The sequence below is a fragment of the Aquarana catesbeiana genome, linkage group LG03 (genome assembly GCF_042186555.1).
Source record: "Aquarana catesbeiana isolate 2022-GZ linkage group LG03, ASM4218655v1, whole genome shotgun sequence".
Taxonomy (NCBI): Eukaryota; Metazoa; Chordata; class Amphibia; order Anura; family Ranidae; genus Aquarana; species Aquarana catesbeiana.
This window is the reverse complement of record NC_133326.1, coordinates 311384964-311405894: the sequence shown is the minus strand read 5'-3', so window position 1 is coordinate 311405894 and position 20931 is coordinate 311384964. Positions and strand designations below refer to the sequence as shown.

Genomic DNA, 20931 nt, shown 5'->3' with positions numbered 1-20931 from the left:
CCAGGAATAGAGAATTGGCACGCGGACTACTTATGTCGCCAGCAGGTAATTCCCAGGGGAATGGTTTCCTCACCCCGACATATTTTCAGACTTTTTGTCAAAGATGGGGGACTCCGGACCTAGATCTTCTAGCGTCCAGTTCAACATAAAGTTAGTCAACTTTGTGTCCAGAACAAAGGATCCATTCGCATGCAGAACAGATGCGTTGGTGATACCATGGGATCAGTGCTCACTGATCTATGCATTTCCCCCTATTCAGTTGCTGCCTCAACTTCTTTGCAGAATCAAGCTGGAGAGAAAAACAGTAATTCTGGCAGCACCAGCATGACCCAGAAGGTCATGGTATGCAGAAATTGTAAAGATGGCAGTGGAGGGTCCGGGGTCCCTTCCACTAAGGCCAAACCTGTTCTCACAGGGGCTGATTTTCCATCCTACTTTACGAACGCTAAATTTAACGGCCTGGCTATTGAAACCCACATTCTGAAAAAACGCGGGCTTTCCGGGTCAGTTATCTCTACTTGATTAATGCAAGGAAACCAGCATCCAGAACTATATATTATAGAGTCTGGAGGGCTTATGTTTCCTGGTGTGAATCCAAGGGTTGACACCCTCGGAGATATATCATAGGCAGAATTCTTGCCTTTCTACAAATAAGCGTAGAGATGAAATTGGTCCTAAGTACTATTAGGGGCCAAGTCTCAGCCTTATCGATCATATTTCAAAGACCGCTTGCTACGCATTCTCGCCCTTGAGACTTGAATTTAGTTTTGTAAGTGTTACAAAAACAGCCATTTGAACCGATACAACATATTCCCTTAGTCTTTCTGACAAGGAAGCTGGTATTTTTGGTTGCTATATCCTCAGCAAGGAGGGTTTCAGAATTGGTTGCTCTTATTTGATTATTCATGAGGACAGAGTGGTGTTGCGCCCTCGTCCAAGCTTCTTGCCAAAAGTAGTTTCAGGTTTTCACCTGAACCAAGATATTGTCCTGCCATCGTTTTTTTTCCAAAACCATGTTCCAGGGAAGAAAAGTCACTACATTGTCTTGATGTGGTGAGAGCAGTGAGAATCTATTTAAAGATAACTGCTCAGATTTGTAAGACTGATGTCTTATTTATTCTGCCAGAGGGTCCTAAGAAAGGACAGGCAGCGTCGAAATCCACTGTAGCTAAGTGGATTCGGCAAGTTATAATTCAAACTTATAATTTAAGAGGTAAGATTCCCCCTTTTCAGGTTAAGGCGCACTCTACCAGGGCGGTTAGTGCTTCTTGGGCAGTGCGTCACCAGGCCTCCTTGGCTCAGATCTGTAAGGCCGCAACTTGGTCTTCAGTGCATACATTCACAAAAAATTTTATCAGGTGGATGTAGGGCGGTATGAGGATATCGCCTTTGGGCGCAGTATGCTGCAGGCAGCAGTATAAGTCCTCAAGTCTGGGGGTACCCTGCGGGTTGTCTCTCCCTCCCCTCAAGTAGCATTGCTATGGGAAGTCCCATTAAGTAATTACTTAAGGCTCTGTGTCCCATGATGTACGATAAAGAAAATAGGATTTTTATTACAGCTTACCTGTAAAATCCTTTTCTTGGAGTACATCATGGGACACAGTGGTCCCGCCCCTCTTTTGGGATTTAAGTATATTGCTTTGCTACAAAAACTGATGTGCTCCTGGAGGGAGGAGGGGTTATATAGGGAGTGAACTTCCTTGATTGGGTATACAAGTGTCAGCACCTGAAGGTGGCCTATAATCCATTAAGTAATTACTTAAGGCTCTGTGTCCCATGATGTACTCCAAGAAAAGGATTTTTACAAGTAAGCTGTAATAAAAATCCTATTTTTGTTCTCATCTGACCAGAGCACCTTCTTCCACATGTTTGACGTGTCCCCCACATGGCTTTTTGCCAACTGCAAGCAGGAATTTTTTATGGCTTTCTTTTAACAATGGCTTTCTTCTTGCCACTCTTCCATAAAGGCCAGATTTGTTGAGTGAGCTGCTAATAGTTGTCCTGTGGACAGATTCCTCCACCTGAGCTGTGGATCTCTGCAGCTCCTCCAGAGTTACCATGGGCCTCTTGGCTGCTTCTCTGAATAATGCTCTCCTTACCCAGCCTGTCTGTTTAGGTGGACGGCCATGTCTTGGTAGGTTTGCAGTTGTGCCATACTCTTTCCATTTTTCAGATGATGTATTGAACAGTGCTCCGCGAGACCAAAGATTGGGATATTTTTTTATAACCTAATCTTGCTTTAAACTTCTCCACAACTTTATCCCTGACCTGTCTTGTGTGTTCCTTGGTGCTCATGATGCTGTTTGTTCACTAAGGTTCTCTATCAAACCTCTGAGGGCTTCACAGACCAGCTGTATTTATACTGAGATTAATTTACACACAGGTGGACTCTATTTACTAATTAGGCAACTTCTGAAGGCAATTGGTTCCACCAGATTTTAGTTAGGGGTATCAGAGTAAATGGGGGCTGAATACAAATGCACGCAACACTTTTCAGATATTTATTTGTAAAAAAATTTGAAAACCATTTATCATTTTCCTTCCACTTCACAATTATGTGCCACTTTGTGTTAGTCTATCACATAAAATCCCCAAAAAATACATTTACATTTTTGGTTGTAATATGACAAAATGTGGAAAATTTCAAGGGGTATGAATACTTTTTCAAGGCACTGTAATATTAATATTAGGTGAAATATGTTTTTGTTGGGCTGAGCTCTAAATTCTTTTCTCTTCTGAATACAGTGGTAATATGTGTCATTTTATTTATGCTTAATGGGTATTCTGAATTTCCAATTCCTTGGTTGATTTTAGAATATTCATACATGTTTATGACCCAAGCACCATTGAAGGGCTGTAAAATCTATTAATGTTTTTCCTGTTTTTCTTTGAAGGAATTATGGAGGTGTATATGTAGGTCTACCAGCAGATACATCAATGTATAGTTCAAAAGAAGCACAAGGTATTGTCTGAGTATTTTGTATATTCTTGCTCACTTTGTTTTATTCCCTATATTTTATAGATCTGATAACCACACATTGACGCAAAACCTAGGTGTGAAGCAAACCTAAAAAGGAATCTGTCATTTAAGTGTGTGTAAACCCTGACAATGCATTTCTCTGTGGTCTGTTGACTATATAATGCATGAAAGCATTTTATTTGATCTGTGAAGTGTAAAAAAAAAAAAAAAAAAAAAAAAAAAAAGAGAAAATGGACACTAGCAACAGAAAACCAATTAGCCAGCCCAGGATAGCCCCCACCCAAAACAAACATTCCCTTGTTTTGTAGTAAAATAGTAGCAGGAACATAAAAATAAAACTGGAGGACGGGACCAGTGTCCCTTACTGGGTCCCAAGAAAAATATTTATTAGTACATAAATCCTATGTTCTTTCTCATCCATTGAGGATGAGAATTCTTGGACTGTCACAACGTCCAAAAGCAGTCAAAAGTGGGCAACAAAGACAAACAGACCCAAGAAAAAAGTAAAACTTGAGACTGCCTGCAGCTCAAAGAGGTGCCTGACGGAGCCAATGCCCAAAGCTGGCATCCGACGAGGCCTGAAAATTCATCTTCTAAAACTTGAAAAAAAAAGAAAACTAGGCAATAGTCCTGCAAACTGCAAAAGAGTCTTGTTGCTGAAAAGACCAAGACACACTCACAGATATGGCAGTGTGCATGTTGATTGGAAGGGATGGTGTCCAATCCTTAAGACCATAGGTTTGGATGACGTCTGTCCAAGCCACCTAGAGATGGGGGAACTAGAAGCAAGAGTACCCTAACAGAGCCCATCTGGAACTACAAAAGGAAATCGATATTCCTGAAGACACATCAAGACAAAGGAGGGAATTTTCATTTTTGAAAACGGGCAAAAGATAGAGGAACAAGAGAAACAAGCAGGGGCAAAACTAGGGGGGCACACGCCCCGGGTGACGCATCTAGGGGTGCGCCGCCAGGAGTTCCGTCATCCCCACCTGCACTGGAAAGCGCTGCTCTAAGGGTGTCACTGCCGCCCCATGCATAGTTTGCCAAACACTGGAGAACCAAATAGAAGGGAGATTGCACAGGCGCACTAGCGCTGAATCACTCTGGTCCTCCCACCCGCCAGGACTAAAGAAAGGCATTCCAGTGTGACGCTTCAGCATGGGAGAGCCTTAGTGGAACTGGAAGGAATTTACTAGGACAAGAGGGGGGTTTGTGTGCAGAAGGCCCTGGAAGTTGGGGTTGGTATGGCAAAGGATTGGGGGGGGCCTGGAGGTGTGCAGAGAAGGCCCTGGACTGGGGGGGGTGGGGGCACCAGAGGAGAACCTGGACTGGGGGGATGGCCAGAGGAGAACCTGGGCTGGGGAGGGGGTGCAGAGGAGGCCCTGGGCTGGGGGGGGGGTGTGGAGGTAGCCCTGGACTGGGGGGTGCAGTGGGGGCCTTGGGCTCCTGGATGGTGCAGAGGAGACAGTGGGCTTGGGGAGGCCCTGGACTGAAGGGGGTGCAGAGGAGGCTCTGAGATGGAGGGGTGCGCAGAAAGCCCTGAGATGGGGGGGTGCAGAGGAGTCCCTGGGCTGGGGGGGGGGGGGGTTTGCAGAGGAGGTGCTGGAGTTGGAGGCGTGCATAGGAGGCCCTGGATTAGAAAAGGATTGGTGTGGCAAAGACCCTGGATTAGGAGAAGAGGCCCTGGACTAGGAGGGGAGTACACAGGAGGCCTTTTACTGGGAGGTGCAGAGGAAAAGTGGGGTTGGTGTGGCAAAGGACCTGGATTCGGAGGGCAGGGTGCAGAGGAGGCTCTGAAGTTGGGGGGGGAGGGGCTGTGGAGGAGGCCTTGGACTAGGGGCAGAGTGCATAGGAAGCCCTGGACTGGGGGGTGGGTGTTTAGAAGAGGCCCTTGACTACGAAATGGTGGCTGGTGTGGCAAGACCTGTCTGGGGGGGGGGGGGGGGTGCAAGGGAGATACTGAACTAAGAGTGAGGGGGTGCCTGGAGGTCCCAGATTAGGAGAGGGGGCGTCTGGAGGCCCTGGACTATGAGAGGGGGATAGTGGCAGTCCTCTGGACTAGGGAAGAGGTTGCCTGAAGGACCTGTCAGCTTCAGGGAGAAAGAACCTGGATCTAAAGCCTGGGCTGAAGAACAGCCTGCCTGGGCCCTGGAGGGTAAGCTCACATCATAAATAGGGACATTTATGAATTGTCGCAAGTAATGCTAAACAGGAGTAGAGAGACAGGTGGTGTGATAGATTTATTGATTGTTTGGCTGTACTTCTGTGGATCACAGCAGTGCAGATTATTTTGCACTCCTGTGACCTGTTTTCAGCTGACAGGAGGCTGTCGGCTGACGTCAGAGCCGGTCCAGGCTGGGGAAAGATTGCAACCTTATGATCAGGATCCACTCACATGCCTGGATGGGCACCCAGCTCAGCCTGAGCTGGCCGCTCCCGCCCCCTACACAGGCTAGTGTTTCAGTGATGGTAATGGTACACAATTGTTGTGCCGCAAACACGAACGTAGTGACATACTATGAGGAATTTCAGCTCTTGCGCGCCACCCTTTGGGCCCCTTCTGTTAATTTCACAAGCATTGATTCCGGGCATGCGTGTTTGTACTTTTGTGTAACGAATTTGCGTACTGACCATATGAAAAGCTGATGTCAAACCGTTGCCCGCCAAAAATTTACTAGCCTGTCATCCAACATTTGTTGGCCAAAAGTTGACCAACAATTGTCAAAAGGAGCGTACTAACAGTAAGATTTTAGGACAACAATCTGTCAACAGACAAGCTCCTGCCAACAATTGTACCATATGAACGAGGCTTAAGGCTGGGTTCACACTATTGCGAAGTGGATGCGGTTTCTTCTCATATCAGGAGATTGTGACCGGCGCTCAATGGAGACTGTTCACACATTTCCAGAGCGGCTCCGGTGCATCTTTTGGTCCGTTTCAGGTCCGAATTCAGCCAAAAAAAAAAAAAATAGGGCTGAAATGGTGAACAGGGATGCACCGGATCCCTGCTGTGAGTCACTCACAGCACACAGATATACTCACAGATCTGAAGGAGACCTGCATGGCACCAGTGATCACTGGTGCAATGCTTTACAGGCTCCAAAAGAAAATATAATAAATGCATATATTTTTTTTTTTTTACCTGCAAAAAAAAAAAAAATATGTGCATTTATTACTTTTTTTTCAAAAAGTTTACTTATCCTTTAATGCATTACCCTACTAACTGTGTGTGTGTGTGTGTGTGTGTGTGTGTGTGTGTGTGTACACACAGCCCAGCTTAGAACAGTAGCCAGATTGCTATGGGAGCACTCACAGACAGCAGGGGACTACTAAAGGAGAGGTTAGGTACTTCTCTGTGCATTGTTGCACAGATCCGGTAAGTATAAACCTTATTTTTAATTTACAAAAAAAAAAAGTTTTTTAGTTTTTTTTTGTTTTTTTAATGAGGTTCTTTAGAATAGATTTAACATATTCAGCATGAATCTACCAGCAGCTGTTGATTGTATAAGAATCTTTCAAAAGAAAACAGCTGAAGGTGTGTCCACTTTTTACTAGAGGACACTAGTAAAAAATAGGCATGATGGTTGAGGCTGGGGTGTTCCTGTGCTGACTGTTTTTTGCCAGCATCCCATTTCTCTTGAAGGCATCGGTAAAACCCGATAGTTTAAGAATTCCTGGGTTCCTCCATGGATGAAAGAGATGTGGTATGTTTAAAGTTGCTACATATTTTTTTTTTTTTAATCCCTGGTTTAGGCTATGCTGTGTATAATGTGAAGAGGTTCTTTTGGCTAGGCTAGATCTTAGTTAGAGGCACTTTGTTTGCATCCAATGAATTAATAGACTTGTCACGTCAAATCCCACACCACAATTCTATTCACAAAACAAGCATTGAGTAGACTTTACAATCACACAACATTTTTTTTTTCATTTTAATCTGTATAATGCACAGTAAGATATGATAACCAGAAGAATGGATGTGAAAACCACCACTGCAGGGCTGAATTAATGAGTACTGTTTGTCTATGTTGATAACTAATGAGACTCTTTAAATAGTTGCAGCCTCCAGCCAATCCTATGCACAGAACACACAGCCTGGTTCTTCTCTACCAGAGAACATCTGCTAGCACAACAGAGCTTTCAAAACTTTCGAACGTTCGCTTTACGGGTAAACGCGAGTCTACAACTTTCTCCTGGATATACTCTTTGCAGAGGACATTAGATGCTTCAAATCTCAAAGCTGCTACCCCTGTGTTTTACTTGAGCCTATGACAAGCAAGTAACAAGTTAGTGTTGTTTGATACCAAACTGTCAGGCACATGGAGTGCTTTAAAAAAAAAAAAGGTAGTGGTAGTTTAATGGTGTACGTGATGACTTTTTTCCTCCTTGGATCAGGGCCATGAACTGCAGATGCATTATGAAATATTCAGGGACTGAGCAGCCTCTTCCTGCCCTGGAAACTGGTGGTCAATTTAAAAGCTGCAGTGATAAGCAAAACTGCACTCAACGTTTACACCTTACAGGATGATATGGTATTTCTGCTGCAATAATAAACTGCAGATGATCTTTGCTGACTTGGAAAGACAGGCCTTAATGGGTATCAAGTGAAATGGGTTTCACTATACAATTTAGTACACATTACTTAAAAGCTTGCTTAATACCACTAACTGGCCCATATAAGCACACAAGTTTAATTATGTGAGATCTCTTTTAGAGTTTTATATTACACACTTAAAATGCTTTTTTTTACATTTTCAACTGTTAATAAAATAAATGTACTTACTCTTGTAATGTGTATTGGTGCTGATTTCTGTGCTATACTAATCCTGGAATAATTTTTTTTCCCATTTCTAAATGAAACACAAGTCCACCCAAGACTGATATTGGACACCAGCTTCCTATATAGCTTACATTATTCCACAAGCAAGACTGTGAAGCCAAGCCACAAAGCCTTGCTCCTCCTGCTGCAGTATCTGAGGGGCTTGGCTACCCTGTGATCTTTTGCTGCAGTTAACAGGTGGCTCTGAGCCTAGCCAAGTGCCCTGTAAATGCATGTACTGGATCCAAGATGGGCGGGTCCAAATGCTATCTGCATTGTTCCAAACATGGCCATCTATAGGTATCTGTCTTCTCCTAGTGCTGGCAGGACACAATCCAGAAAAATTTACTATTTTGGATCTTTTTCAGCCTCCAACAAGGACAAATCTAGCAGCTGAGGTGACCCCCGGTATTGGCCGAGACACGCTGCGAGTATAAGAAGCCAGTGTGCGATTCTGATTACCAGTGTCTACCCAAATCTGGATCATGAACATATTACATTTAGTGCTTCTTCCTATGTTTACATAAAGATGATATATTATTAGAAGTTAGTATACATCAATGAGAACAATGCATCCTATAGCATGTTTTCTATGTAGGTATGACCTTATAATTCACCTGCTGCTGTTTATACTAATATGAATAGTAGCCAAAATTATATTTGTGGGGGTTTTTTTGTTTACTGTAACTGGTGGACACATTTGCAAAAGTGCTCGAGGATGAGGCTTGTTGTTGGTCATTGAAGACTAAAGACAGGGAACGCTGGTACAAAGTCCTTCAAACTGAAGTGAGCATGTTTTGTCTGTTAGGAGGCTGTGGGTGCCAGGAACCTGCTAAATACTGCTTCATGCAGAGGACCCAGTAAAATAAAAGTTTCCTGTAAATCATATTCAAAGGCAAACTACAGTGATTATATATATATATATATATATATATATATATATATATATATATAATATTCCATTTATCCTTTCCCGTTTTGGGTGTGCCATAGTCACAATTTAGTATTACACAGATTAGTAGGTTCTGTTTCTAGTGGCTTACAGCATTTCACTGCAGAAGCTCAGCTTCCCCAAGTCAACTATCCAGATGTAATCTCAGCTACTTAATGTACTTTTGCCCATTAGACCCAGGTATTAATTGAGCCACTATTGGTGCACCCACATGGGGACAGTTTTACGTGAAACATGCCAGGGTCCACTTGGTCTACCCCCCCCCCCCCCCCCCAACTCCCCTGGTTTGCTCTCTCACTGGATTGTAAAGCCTAGCACACACGAGCCGAATGTCAGGTGGTATTTGCTGATGCAATAAAAATCAGCCGACATTCGGGCTGTGTGTACACAATAGCACAGCAGAGGAGTTTGCTGTACCAACATCGCCCTAATATACTCCCAACTGTTTGTTTAGCAGTTTACTCAGAGTTCTGCTTTAATCGCATGAAAGATGCTTGCCTTTTTATTTTTTTCCCTGTAAGGATTTGTGAACATTTGTATTATTTTTTTTTTTTTTGATTCATGTAATATACACATCTATTAGGGACATTATTTCCAAGAAAACAAAATGGTAAAAGTAAAAAAAGTGGTCAGTTTTATATACTAAAATCAGTACTGCATTAAGTAGTCTGCTGGCATGGTAAAGCAGGAGAATAACTTGAAAAATAACTTTATTGTCCTGAAGACTGGGTGTTCAATATTTTTTTTTTTTATTGCAGCGTTCTGAAGCCTCTTCTTCCATTACAAAAGGTCTTTTTTTTTTTTACGAGTGCTTTGAGAGATTAAAGCTTAAGGCAGAAATTCATAGAAATGTTTAACATAGTACTTGATTCTCAGGCTTTAACATGAAGGTCCTTTGCAACCAGCATTTCAGTAACTGGATGCATGAAGGATTGATTCTTTAGGAAAGTGCTCACAGCTTGATCCCGCGCCTTGTCAAAGTTGTAAAGGTCCCTGCAAAAACAAAAATTTACAGTAGAGTCTCGTCATGGCCACAAACACTTGAGCTGCTATAAAATGGCTGTGTATACTTAAAGTGGATGTAAACCCGAAAAATGTATTTATTTTTTTTATATCATACTGTAGAGTATAAGATTTCCTATCATTTGAGCCCAGTCTTGCCACACAGAGTTAATCCATCTCTGAGCAATCCTCTTTTATTGTTCAGTGAGATAAATCTTGACAAACTGACAAAAACTGTCAAATCCTCCCCCTTGCTGTGAGTGACAGGTGATTTACATATCTCGTACACTAGCCTAAGACATGCATTATTTTTTAATTCCCTCCCCCACTCCTTTCTTCAGCAGCTCTGCAAGGATTGGCTGTTCCACACCTCACCATGATTTGGCATACTGAAGTCATGTGGTTACTTTCCTGTCTTTTCACTGGATGTTAGAGATCATAGCAGAAGTTCAGTGTAAGAAATACACAGGAGGAAATGCATATTGACGAGGGGAGTGTAGAGGTGGGCGGAGAGTCTACTGACATCACGACTCCACCCACCGAGCTCCAGACAACAGACCCACCCACAGAATATGCAGTTTTTCGGGTCTAATAACAGACAGAGGGGAGACATTTGACAGGTAAAGATACATGCAGGAGGCATGTATATCCTTATAGATAACACCTATGGCAGTAGTTTAGAAAGGATGACATTGGGTTTACATCCACTTTAAGGATATTGTTTTAGATGGAGGTGTTCTTTAACCCTGTCCCACAGTCCTCATACCAACATTACCCAGAACAATGATCTTTACTGGGCATATGTTAACACCCTCCACTCCTTCCCTCGAGACCCACAAGCCAACTACATAGCTTCTGGTTCTACATCCTGGCTTACAGCTCTGGGTCATGATGAGGAACCAGAGCAGATTTTTATCATGTAATGTCAGATGGCACATGCATGCTTCATTGACTTAAATAGGGCTAAAGATGCCACTGCAGCCCAAATTTGGCAAAGTTTAATACTATAACATTCAGTTTAAAAAAAAAAAAAAAAAAAAAAAAGAAAGAAACTTCTTCTGCGAGTATCAAAAAAAAAAAACAAAGCAGGTTTTTTTTTTTTTTTTTTTTTTTTTTTTTATTAACCCCTGTTCACACTGAATGTGGCTTTGAAATTGCACGAATTTAAAGCCATCGGTCAGTGCGATTTCATGCCTGGCTTGCAGAGACCTGACTTTATGCACAGATACCTATGCAAGTCACTCCTGAAATCACCAAGATGATAGTTTAGGAACCTTTTTCAAATCAGTACAGTTGGAGTTGCACCTATTTGAATGGTTCCATAGGCACAAATAGGTTGCAACTTGTCATGCGATTTTAAAAATAAATTGCATGACAAGTCGCACCAGTGTGAACAGGGGCCAAGTGTAAAAATATAAAAATAAATTTATATCATATATGTGAATATTATTGGTATACAAATTAGCCTTGGAGCTATTGTCAAGTTAACGGATACTGCCAATTTTAGTCTGGGCCTCCAAGGCTCCTTTCACACCTGGGTGTTTAAGGATAGCAGCAAAATCGCACGTTTTAGGTGCCATTGAAAATAATGGCACCTAAACCTTCTTTTTGTGATTGTAGTGCGTTTTGAAATAGCGAGCTGAACCATAGTGATTCTGCCATGATCCGAAAATGTTCAGGTGTGAATGGAGCTTGAGCATCAATGACCACTGGCCACAAAAGGATACACAACAGGCAATGGCTATGTAGCTCTTTCAAGTTAAATGAGGAGAGAAACTAACTAGTACAGGCTGAAAAAAATCTATTTAGTTGTTCTTGTGAGTTCCACTGTTTTAAATCACGGTTACAGTCTAGGACAAAATCTTATACATACTTTTTTTCTTTAGCCATGCAAAATCAAATTGATTTCTTGTGACAAGAGCACATTTTTGGTTCAAAGCAAATTAGGCACAGCCTAAAAAGGTGCATGTACACTATTGTATGAAAATACAGCAACTATTATACAGGATCTCGCTGACAGCAAGATCCTTAAAGTGCTTTGTACGCATGTAATGTTTGTGCCACTTTTACATGTGTACAGCCTAATGGCCTTTTGTTGCTAGGCTTCTGTTGCCTAGCATACTACTTCTATTGCACGGACACGGGTAGTTCCAATAGAGTGCACAAGCACTGTACACATGTAATTGTTATCTCTAATGACTGCAGAAACTGATTTTTTAACATATATGAACACAGCACAGGCTTAAAGATAGTTTCATAGCAATTGGGGGGGGGGGGGGGTGTCTATAGAAAACTATACAGCTGCATTCAGATCTGTAAAAACATGAAATGGGTAAAACTGCTGAGTTATTCCTGCTTGTGTGCCCCAGCTAGGGAGGCTGAATAATGCCAGCCTCTCCACCTCAGCCAATGAAAGGAAGCTCAGCCTGTTTTGGGAGTGGGACTGAATTTCCTGTCATACTGCTGGAACACACACTATATACTTGTAGCGCATGGTTGCTACTAGTAACTAACATCCACCATGTCACCCTGCTGCCAGACCTCCATCTATCACTTCTGAGACAATGAACAGTCATTTTGCGTTTTTGTTTATTGGGGAATATAACTTGGTTGGGGGAAAGGAAATATAGAACAACTGCTTTGCCATCATATTTAAGAATTAGAACTAAAGGTTGAGCCGTGAAGTACTGAAGTACACATAATATCTACAGGCGATTCCCCTGCATAACACCATGCAGACTATTTCTCCTCCTCTGTGTATACTGTGCAGACTGTTGCTCTCAGGACTTCCACCCTCTTGCACAAGCTTCCACTGTAGATCATTATTCTTCCTGTCACATCATCCTCTTTTGACAAAAGAGACCACTCTGAACAGTCTCAGTTGCTGGCTAGAATGGGTTGCACTGTTACTAAGGCCAGAGGACTGCGGCGACCTAGTAATTTAGCAGCATATGCCGATTGGTGGACTACTGCTCCCAGCTAGTCCGGCCTGCAAATCCTGCGGCCTCAGGCCGCAGCGATTTGACACTCTCCCCACAGTCGCTCCTCTGGCCTCACACCCAGCTCCCATGCAATGCCTCATCCAGAACTCCACTGTGGTCCACTCACCGACCTTCTTCTGCCGAGTCCATGATGGAGAACTTTAACTGGACATACGTCCCGGCAGCTTCTCCAGCCCCTCTGTTCCAGAACACTTCATCCATGACCGTGTAAAGAGGACGTTCCCTCCCAGCTCTCCCGGGCTACTCCACTAGGCCTCACACCCCACCCCACCCCACCCAGATGGGGCCCCTGCTGCAGGCGCCTAGTACTCCATTCTCCATGTCTCCCAGCTGACAACTCCTCCCCCAGTGGACTGTTACCCCAGCTTATATGGGAGGCCCGCCCTCTGCCAATTCCAGTTGGAGATTGGTCAGTGCTCCTCACTAAGGATGAGCTCTGGCGTGTTCGCACACTCCACGTGCAGAGCCCGCCAGGAAGGCAACACAGCGCTGCGCTAATCACAGGCAGTGAGACATTTTCCCGCTGTGCGGCTGCAGAGATCGGGAAATGTCTCACTGCCTGTGAATAGCGCAGTGCCGCCTTCCTGGCAGGCTCTGCACGTGGAGTGTGCGAACATGCCGGAGCTCATCCTTACTCCTCACATGAGCTGCCTGCCACCAGTCCTAGGCCCTGATCCTCTTCTGGATCATTCTTCGTGGAAGCAGGGGAGGCGCCTCAGAACTAAAGCACAGGTGGTCACACACACTGCTGCACTAACCACTCCCTGCCCCCCAGATCAAAACAAGCAGGCCTAGCCTGAACCATAGGCCTGCCCAAATTTACCTGCACTGACAGTTTCCCTTACAAAATCCTCACTCTAGCACGTACATATGGTAGAGGGTGCTACATACTGTATGTACCTGAGGCTACATAACTTTCATACAGTGCACAAAGCTGCCATGAAGTTGTACCCGACAGCCAGGCAACAAGCATTTACAGGAGAAATGTTAGCAGAAGTAAAGGTTACCATATAGGCTGGTTTACAATGTACATCACCTACAACAATGTTTTGGTCATCTACATCTAATGACATGTATACATCTTATGGCTTAAATGCAACTCATGAGGACAGTTGCCTAGTTTGGCCATTTTTGTCTGGATTGAGTGGATCAAGACTCTCAGAAGGCCCAAAAATTTAAACAAGTGAGAAGACTTGATGCTATGGTTACTGTCCCTTTCTGTGTGATAAGCAGGACTCAAAACAGGAGAGTCTGAGGCCAGGAGGATTGTACACACACCAACAATCTATGGCCACTCTAAGGCTACATTTGCATGGGCCCTTAGCCATGGTGCAAATGGCAGCGACAAGAATCTGCAGATTTTTGCTACTGTTTTTACCAACTGTGAGTGGCTAGCTCTGGCTGCCAAGCCTCTACACTTTAATGACAAGTCACTTGCGGCCGTAGCTATCCGTGGTTGTTCACACAGCCAACATTTACCTGCATTGATCACTGCTGGATGCACTTTGGATTCTTGCAATTACTAATCGCACCATGGCTAAAATCACCCGTGCAAATGTAGCTTAATGCTGGATGTGCACATTGCAGGTTTCTAGAAATATACTGTAAAGAAGCAAATAGATCATGGCAACCTACCCTCCATCCCTTTTGTGTTAGTGGCAAGTTACCATTGCTAGAAAACAATCAAGTGCATACGTTTGCTTCCTTTAAAGCAGCATAAGAACTGCTGTGCAATGAAAATTGTGTTATATAGATCGATCAACTAACTACTAAATTTATGCCCATCACTTACCGATACAAAGGGCGAGTGAACTTCATCCGTCCCTGCTCTGTTGCCATTTTCAGTGCCAGTGGGATCACATCTTCCCACTGGGCACGAATGCAGAGACGCAGCCACCTGTAAAAGTACATTGAAATGATGATTGCTTTCTAGTCGATAATGACATCCAGGAAAATGACGGATGGAGTGCTCCTGGGATATAGTTGGCGATAGGTTTTTGCACAAATAAAAATGTATACTAGTAATTCATATTTTACATAGTTGGTAGTTTGAATAAAAGACACCAGTTCAACCTGAGTGTGTCTGTGAGTGACTACTGTTTTCCATATCCCAAGTACATTGTGTCCACTACAAAACATCTAAAAGTTTGGTTTTTTGTTTTTATGCACACAGTATCTACACTCTTTGCTGACACCAACTGTCAAAGGGAGTTCCACATCCTTACTGCTCCAACAGTAAAGAATCCCTTACGCAGTTTAGGATTGAACTGTTTCTTGCTCAACTTCATGTCTTCTTTGGAGACAAAGGATTAAAGTTACTGTCACCATTCAAGGATTTGTATATCACGATCAGATTTCCTTCTTAAGCATTGCTTTTCCTGTGAGAAGACGTTTCATGTTTGTAGTTTTTCCTCTGAGGTCCCCCAGCCCCCTAATTAGCATTGTTGCCCTTCTCTGGACTCTCTCCAGTTCCAGCACATTCTTCCCGAGGACTGGTGACCAGAACTGCATGGCATACTCAAAATGTGGCCGAACCAGAGTTTAGTAAAGGGTTTCATCTCGAGTAAAACAGTCGGTCATCTAGTGGTACCCCCAGACCCTTTTCCATCGTAAAATCCTCCCAGAGGTTCTCCCCCTAGCGTGTAACTCGAATGCATATTTTTAGTTCCCAAGTGCATTACTTTACAGGTTCCTACATTGAACTTCATCTTCCATATAGCTGCCCACCCCACTATTTTAACTAGGTCTTCTTGTAAAGTTGCTATATCCTGTTGTGAAGTTATTACCCTGCTTAGGTTTTGTATCATCCACAAACACAGACTGAACTATTTATTCCAACCTCTATATAGTTAATGAACAAGTTAAAACAGAATTGGTCCCAGTACAGAGCCCTGGGGCACCCTGCTCACAACTCCAGACCATTCAGAAAATATGCCATTGTTCACCACTCTCTGGACATGCTCCTGCAACCAGTTTTCTATCCATACCATATTGTGAATGCCAAAAGACATTTATTTGTAAATAGTTTGTAGGGAGTAGCAAATCCCTTAACAAAATCTAGATACACTACATCCACAGGCCTTCCTCTATCCAAATTACAGCTCACCTCCTCATGGAATGTTAAAAGGCTGGTCTGGCAAGAATGATCTTTGATAAATCTGGGTTGGTTACTACCAATGATACAATTTTCATCACAAAATTCTTGGATATGGGCCCTTATGATTCCATCCAATAGTTTACATAACATTGATGTTAGGCTGACTGGTCTGTAGTTTGCAGGTATAGATCTTGGCCCTTTTTTAAATATTGGCACCAGCTTTGCTTTTGCCAATCAGCTAGTACAATTCTAGTCAGTAAGCTGTCCTTGAAAAATTAGGAATAATGGTCTGGCTAAGACATTGCTAGGTTTCTCAAAAACTCAGGTGTAAGCCATCTGGTCCTGGTGATTGTTCTCATTAAGCTTATCTAGTGCTCTCCCCCCCCCCCCTTTTTGATTTGTATAAACAAAAGGAGAAGAATGTATTAATACAGTTGCCTGTTAAGTTGTAACCAACATTCCCTGATCATCTTTTATGGGGCCAATTATTTTATTTCTGACCTGGCCTATTTTGGGGATTTTTTTTACTTTCCTCAGCATGTATCTTTGTAAATCTATTTAAGCTGCCCTGACTGCACTGTTGCATTTCTTATTGCACTCTCTGTAGTTTTAGAATACCAATGATGCCCTTTCCGCCTTTTATTTATTAAGAGGACTGTTTATTCTTGTTAATCTGCCTTTTTGCATTAGTGTTTAGCCACCCGGGTTTAGATTTGTTGGCTTGTATAATGCACTAATGAATGCTGTTTACTATGCCCTTAAAGCACTCCAATTTCCCTTCAGTGTTTGTATGTAGTATGGAGTGCAGCTTTATAAAGTTTGCTCGTTTAAAGTTTAGTGTTCTTGTCCTACCCTCATGTACCCTTTTCCTAAATTTTATGGCAACTAATTACTCTGATCACTTTTACCCAAATTATTCCCAACTTTCACCTCTGCAAACAGCTCTGTGTTATTTGTAATTAGTAGGCCCAGCAGAGCATCATCTCCAGTTGGGGCTTCCACCATTTGACTCAAGAATTGGTCTCGCATTACATTCAATAAATGAATAAATGACCCTTTGTTGAGTGAGCAGTTCTTTCTGTCCAATCAGGATAGATGACCTTCCCCATGATTATAACACTGCCTTGCCTCCCCGCCATCTCCAACAGTGAAAGTAGAGGGGTCTCCTCCTGCACCTTTAGGTTAGGTTGCTATAGCATACACTAGCAGGTAATTTATGGTTTGTTTCGCCCCTTTAAAGGTCCAATCACAAATACTCCACTGCCTCACCAGCCCCAATAGCAATCTCATCCCTCATATTCACCATCAAGTCGCTCTTCGAAAACACACCCCTCCCCCTTTTCTACCTCCCCCCCCCCCCCCCCATACAGGTAGTAGCCCTGAGCAGTCACATACCAGTCATGTAAGCTGCCAAACCAGGTTTCTGATTTCCCCACAAGGTCAAAATCCTCCTAGTGCATTAGAGGTTTTAGTTCTTCCACTTTAATAACCAGCTTCTAGTGTTTGTGGAAATGCTTTTTAATTTTGAACACACGCACATTTTATCCCTGCACACCTTTAAATTTCCCTTTAGGTTTAGCATGCCTGCTAGCCTTGGAAACTTAAGTTTCTCGATCATCTGATTTGAGGCCCACTTGCCCCCTGACTTTGCCCCGTACACTCTGACCTTTATGCCACTGTATGGCATACCTTCCTCTGATCACTCCACCCCACATAGTAGTTTAAAAGTACCTCCAACCTTCTGGCCACCTTCTTCACTAACAGAGCTGCACCATCTGCATTTAGGCACAGTCTAACTATACTATAGAGCTGGTAGCCGATCTCAAAGTCAGCCCAGTTCTCCCTGCACCCAAAACCCTCCTTCTTACATCAGTTCCTCAGCCACTTGTTTACGTCTCCAAGCTCATGCTGCTTTCTCTAGTGTGGCTCCAGATACAGGCAGTATTTCTGAGAATACTACCTTGAAGGTCCTTGTCTTTAATATGGTATCCAAGTTCATGAAATCATTTTTAAGGATGCTCCATCTTCCTCTGACTTTCTCATTTGTACCATGGCAGCTGGGTCCTCTCCAGCCCCACAGAGCAATCTGTCTATCTGATCCACAATGTGTCGAACCAAAGCCCCCCAGCACTCATACTGTTCAGCGATCATGTCTTTGTGACAGATTGCCTAATGACTGAGTCCCTTACCACCAGTAGCTGTCTATCCATGCCTGTAACCTTGCTCCCATCCTTCCTGGATAGTCATTCCCCTGGCAGTTAGGGGCAGTAGTCTGCTCTAGCAATGCCACTCCTGAGCGGATATCATCATGCAACTAGCCTCTCTAATGCTCTTCCCTCTTGTAACTGTAACCCCACCATCTACCTACCTCTGGTGCCTGCACCTCCATAAATCGCCACCCTCCTCCATACTGGCCCCAGCCAGCACCTGACGGATAAGGTCCACACTCCTATCCAGGAGTATTTTGCGATAGGTTTTATGAAGCTTTGATTTTAGGACGATCAGTAAATACATTGAAGAACAGCTGACACTTTAATTATGTTGCCAATCGATAACTGGAACCAACTGCAGAGTGATTATTTCCAAACAGTTGGAAAACTATTTTGGCAAGTTTCAACTTAAGATATATTAAATGCAAAATAAGTCTCCATCTCATCACTGTTAATAGTAACAAAATTGCTATCTTTTTAGTTTAAAAAAGAAAAAAAAAATAGGGCCCCTTTCAAAACATGGGCTTGTCTGTGTATGGACTCCACTTTGCTCAGCAGGGATCTGTGCGCTGATCCCCGCTGAGCAGGCGGATGACAGGTCCGTCTCCGCTCATTGTGCTGTCCTCTATGGAGGAGATCAGGTGAAAACGGACCACTTGTCCGTTTTCATCCGATCCTCCAGACGGATGGAAAAATAGGGTTTCCACGGACAGGCCAGGATCGGATATTGGCAGATGTCAACGGTGACATCCGCAGCTCCATAGGGCTGAGTGGAGCATCCGATCAGGTCCGCCTGAAAAACTGACAGGCCGACCTGATCGGAAAGCCATACTGTATGTACATTCTATACTTCCTGCTTAAATGTGTTCCATCTCTCAATGGGTCAGTTCAGCCTGGCTAAACACCCTATAGTCTTCTAGGTGGCTTATCCTTTTATCTCATCAGTCACTGAACAAGAGTACTACTTGCACTGCCTGACATACAGAACAATAAGCTACATGGCAGATTATGAAATATCCCAATGGATAGATATCAGCAGAAGACAGGTAAAAATATACATGTCTCAAGAATTTCCAAGTACTCTATGGGGTCTAGTTATAAAATATTCCTTAGACAAAATGTCACAAGCATTCATCCAGGCTACACAAATTTACCCTTTATTCTTTCAAATGGCCAAAATGTGGTATATTTTTCTGATTGAGGCATTTCAGAAAAAAAATACTGCATTTTGGCTACTAGATGAGAGCAGAGGATTATAGGAAGCCATAGTATTAGAGATAATATGAGGACAATTCTTGCAGCCTAGATCAATGCTTGTGACAAAATAAATAGACCCTCTGTGTAATGCCTCAAAATTTTCACACACAAAATACTGCTTTATGATGATAACATTGAACTAACGTATAACTAATGAACCTTAGTCCTGAAATATTTCTTTTTTTCATTTACACCAATTGCAGTCTCATGACTTAGTACAGCAATACCACCAGCTAACAGAGCTTGCATTTCTGCTTCATTCTCATCTGTCATGTCATCAGGCCAAGTCTTACCTAAAGAGAATTTCTGAGTTCTTTACAGCATTGAAGTTGTACACCTCCTGCATGCGCTTCACATGGGACACGGGCAAGGGATCCTAAACAGAAAAATAAAAATGAAGATGGAACTCTGCCCCTCAGGATTTAGTTTTATTCTTATACAAAATATTACACAATTATTTTTCGCTCTGGTCAGGAGGTTGGCGCAAATTCTAGAACTACATTAGTAAAGCTATGCAACTTTTAAGCTTTTGAACTGAACACAGAACATTATTGGAAGGCAATGTATCTCAGAATACCTGCAAAATCCTAGTAATACAAGCAATCCTATTTAAAAAGGAGTATGTGTGAAATTATGGTGCGGTAAGACATGGTGTCACCCCCCCCCCCCCAATCATTTCCAGCTTTCTGAAAATGTGCCCAAGATGCAGCATGCGGGCCTCTCACATTACACAGCCCTCTGCAGCTTCAACACCACCACGTTACACAGCCCCCCTACACATTACACAGCGCCCCTACACCTCTGGCACTCCTGTACATTACACAGCCCCCTACATCTCTGGCACCCCTGTACATTACACAGCCCCCCTACACATTACACAGCCCCTTGCAGCTATCCCCCCCTCCTTCACATTACACAACCTCCGCAGCCCTGCCCCTTCCTACCTTACTTGAGCACGCAGAGCAGGATATACAGTAGTGATGGATGAAAAGAGGGCAGGAGCTGCTGCAGTTAATCTTTCATATTAGCAAGCTGGTGATTGGTTGCTAGGTGGTCCTAGCAATAATCACTTGCTGGTTAACTTGGGTGTCGTCTGGGTGTGGTCCACACCCCCATACCAATGCCACGGAGTTTCTAGTATATTAAGCTCCTTGTCTTCTAATCTTTAGTAGGGTTTTAGACCAGTGTTTTTTTAAACACTTGTGTTTGATCTTTGACATGGCATTTCCTGAATATGGTTTATTCAGTACTCGGCCAGTCAGAGTCCCTCTTGTACTGGTCTATCTCCAGCAAAGTGAATCCTGATGGCTACAGGTTACAGCACTCAGTGCTTTGCATACTAAGGCTGTATGTTTTAATGTTTCATGCTGGAAAATCTTTTCTTGCAGTAATTATCACTTCCAGTCAAAACACGTTTAATTACCTATTTTCTGCATGGTCTGATTTTAAGTATGCTTCAGGGTCCTGTCACAAGAATGACTTCATAGCAGCTACAGAGTTGTTCCCCTTATGTTTGGTGCAGGGAAAAAGTCACATCGATTTGTAGCTTTGTCACTGAGTGATTGACTTCTTTGCAGCCTTTGAAGCTAGCTAATCATATTACCCACAGAAG

The 20931-nt window shown here is 43.2% G+C and overlaps 2 protein-coding genes across 4 annotated transcripts in view; one reads left to right on the top strand and one right to left on the bottom strand.

Moving 5' to 3' along the window:
- The window catches only part of LG03H12orf75 (linkage group 03 C12orf75 homolog), a 117838-nt gene extending 110067 nt beyond the window's left edge, over positions 1 to 7771 (top strand). For both annotated transcript variants that reach the window (XM_073620277.1, XM_073620276.1), the window contains 2 exons: positions 2895 to 2962; positions 7037 to 7771. In XM_073620277.1, coding sequence (XP_073476378.1) covers positions 2895 to 2962; positions 7037 to 7107 — 139 coding nt within the window. In that variant the 3' untranslated portion in view covers positions 7108 to 7771. The remainder of the gene's footprint in view (positions 1 to 2894; positions 2963 to 7036) is intronic.
- A 1591-nt stretch (positions 7772 to 9362) lies between these two features.
- LTA4H (leukotriene A4 hydrolase) overlaps positions 9363 to 20931 on the bottom strand; it is an 81334-nt gene continuing 69765 nt past the window's right edge. For both annotated transcript variants that reach the window (XM_073620274.1, XM_073620275.1), the window contains 3 exons: positions 19613 to 19695; positions 14548 to 14652; positions 9363 to 9744 (listed from right to left, as the gene is read on the bottom strand). In XM_073620274.1, the coding sequence (XP_073476375.1) occupies positions 9624 to 9744; positions 14548 to 14652; positions 19613 to 19695 (309 nt within the window). In that variant the 3' untranslated portion in view covers positions 9363 to 9623. The remainder of the gene's footprint in view (positions 9745 to 14547; positions 14653 to 19612; positions 19696 to 20931) is intronic.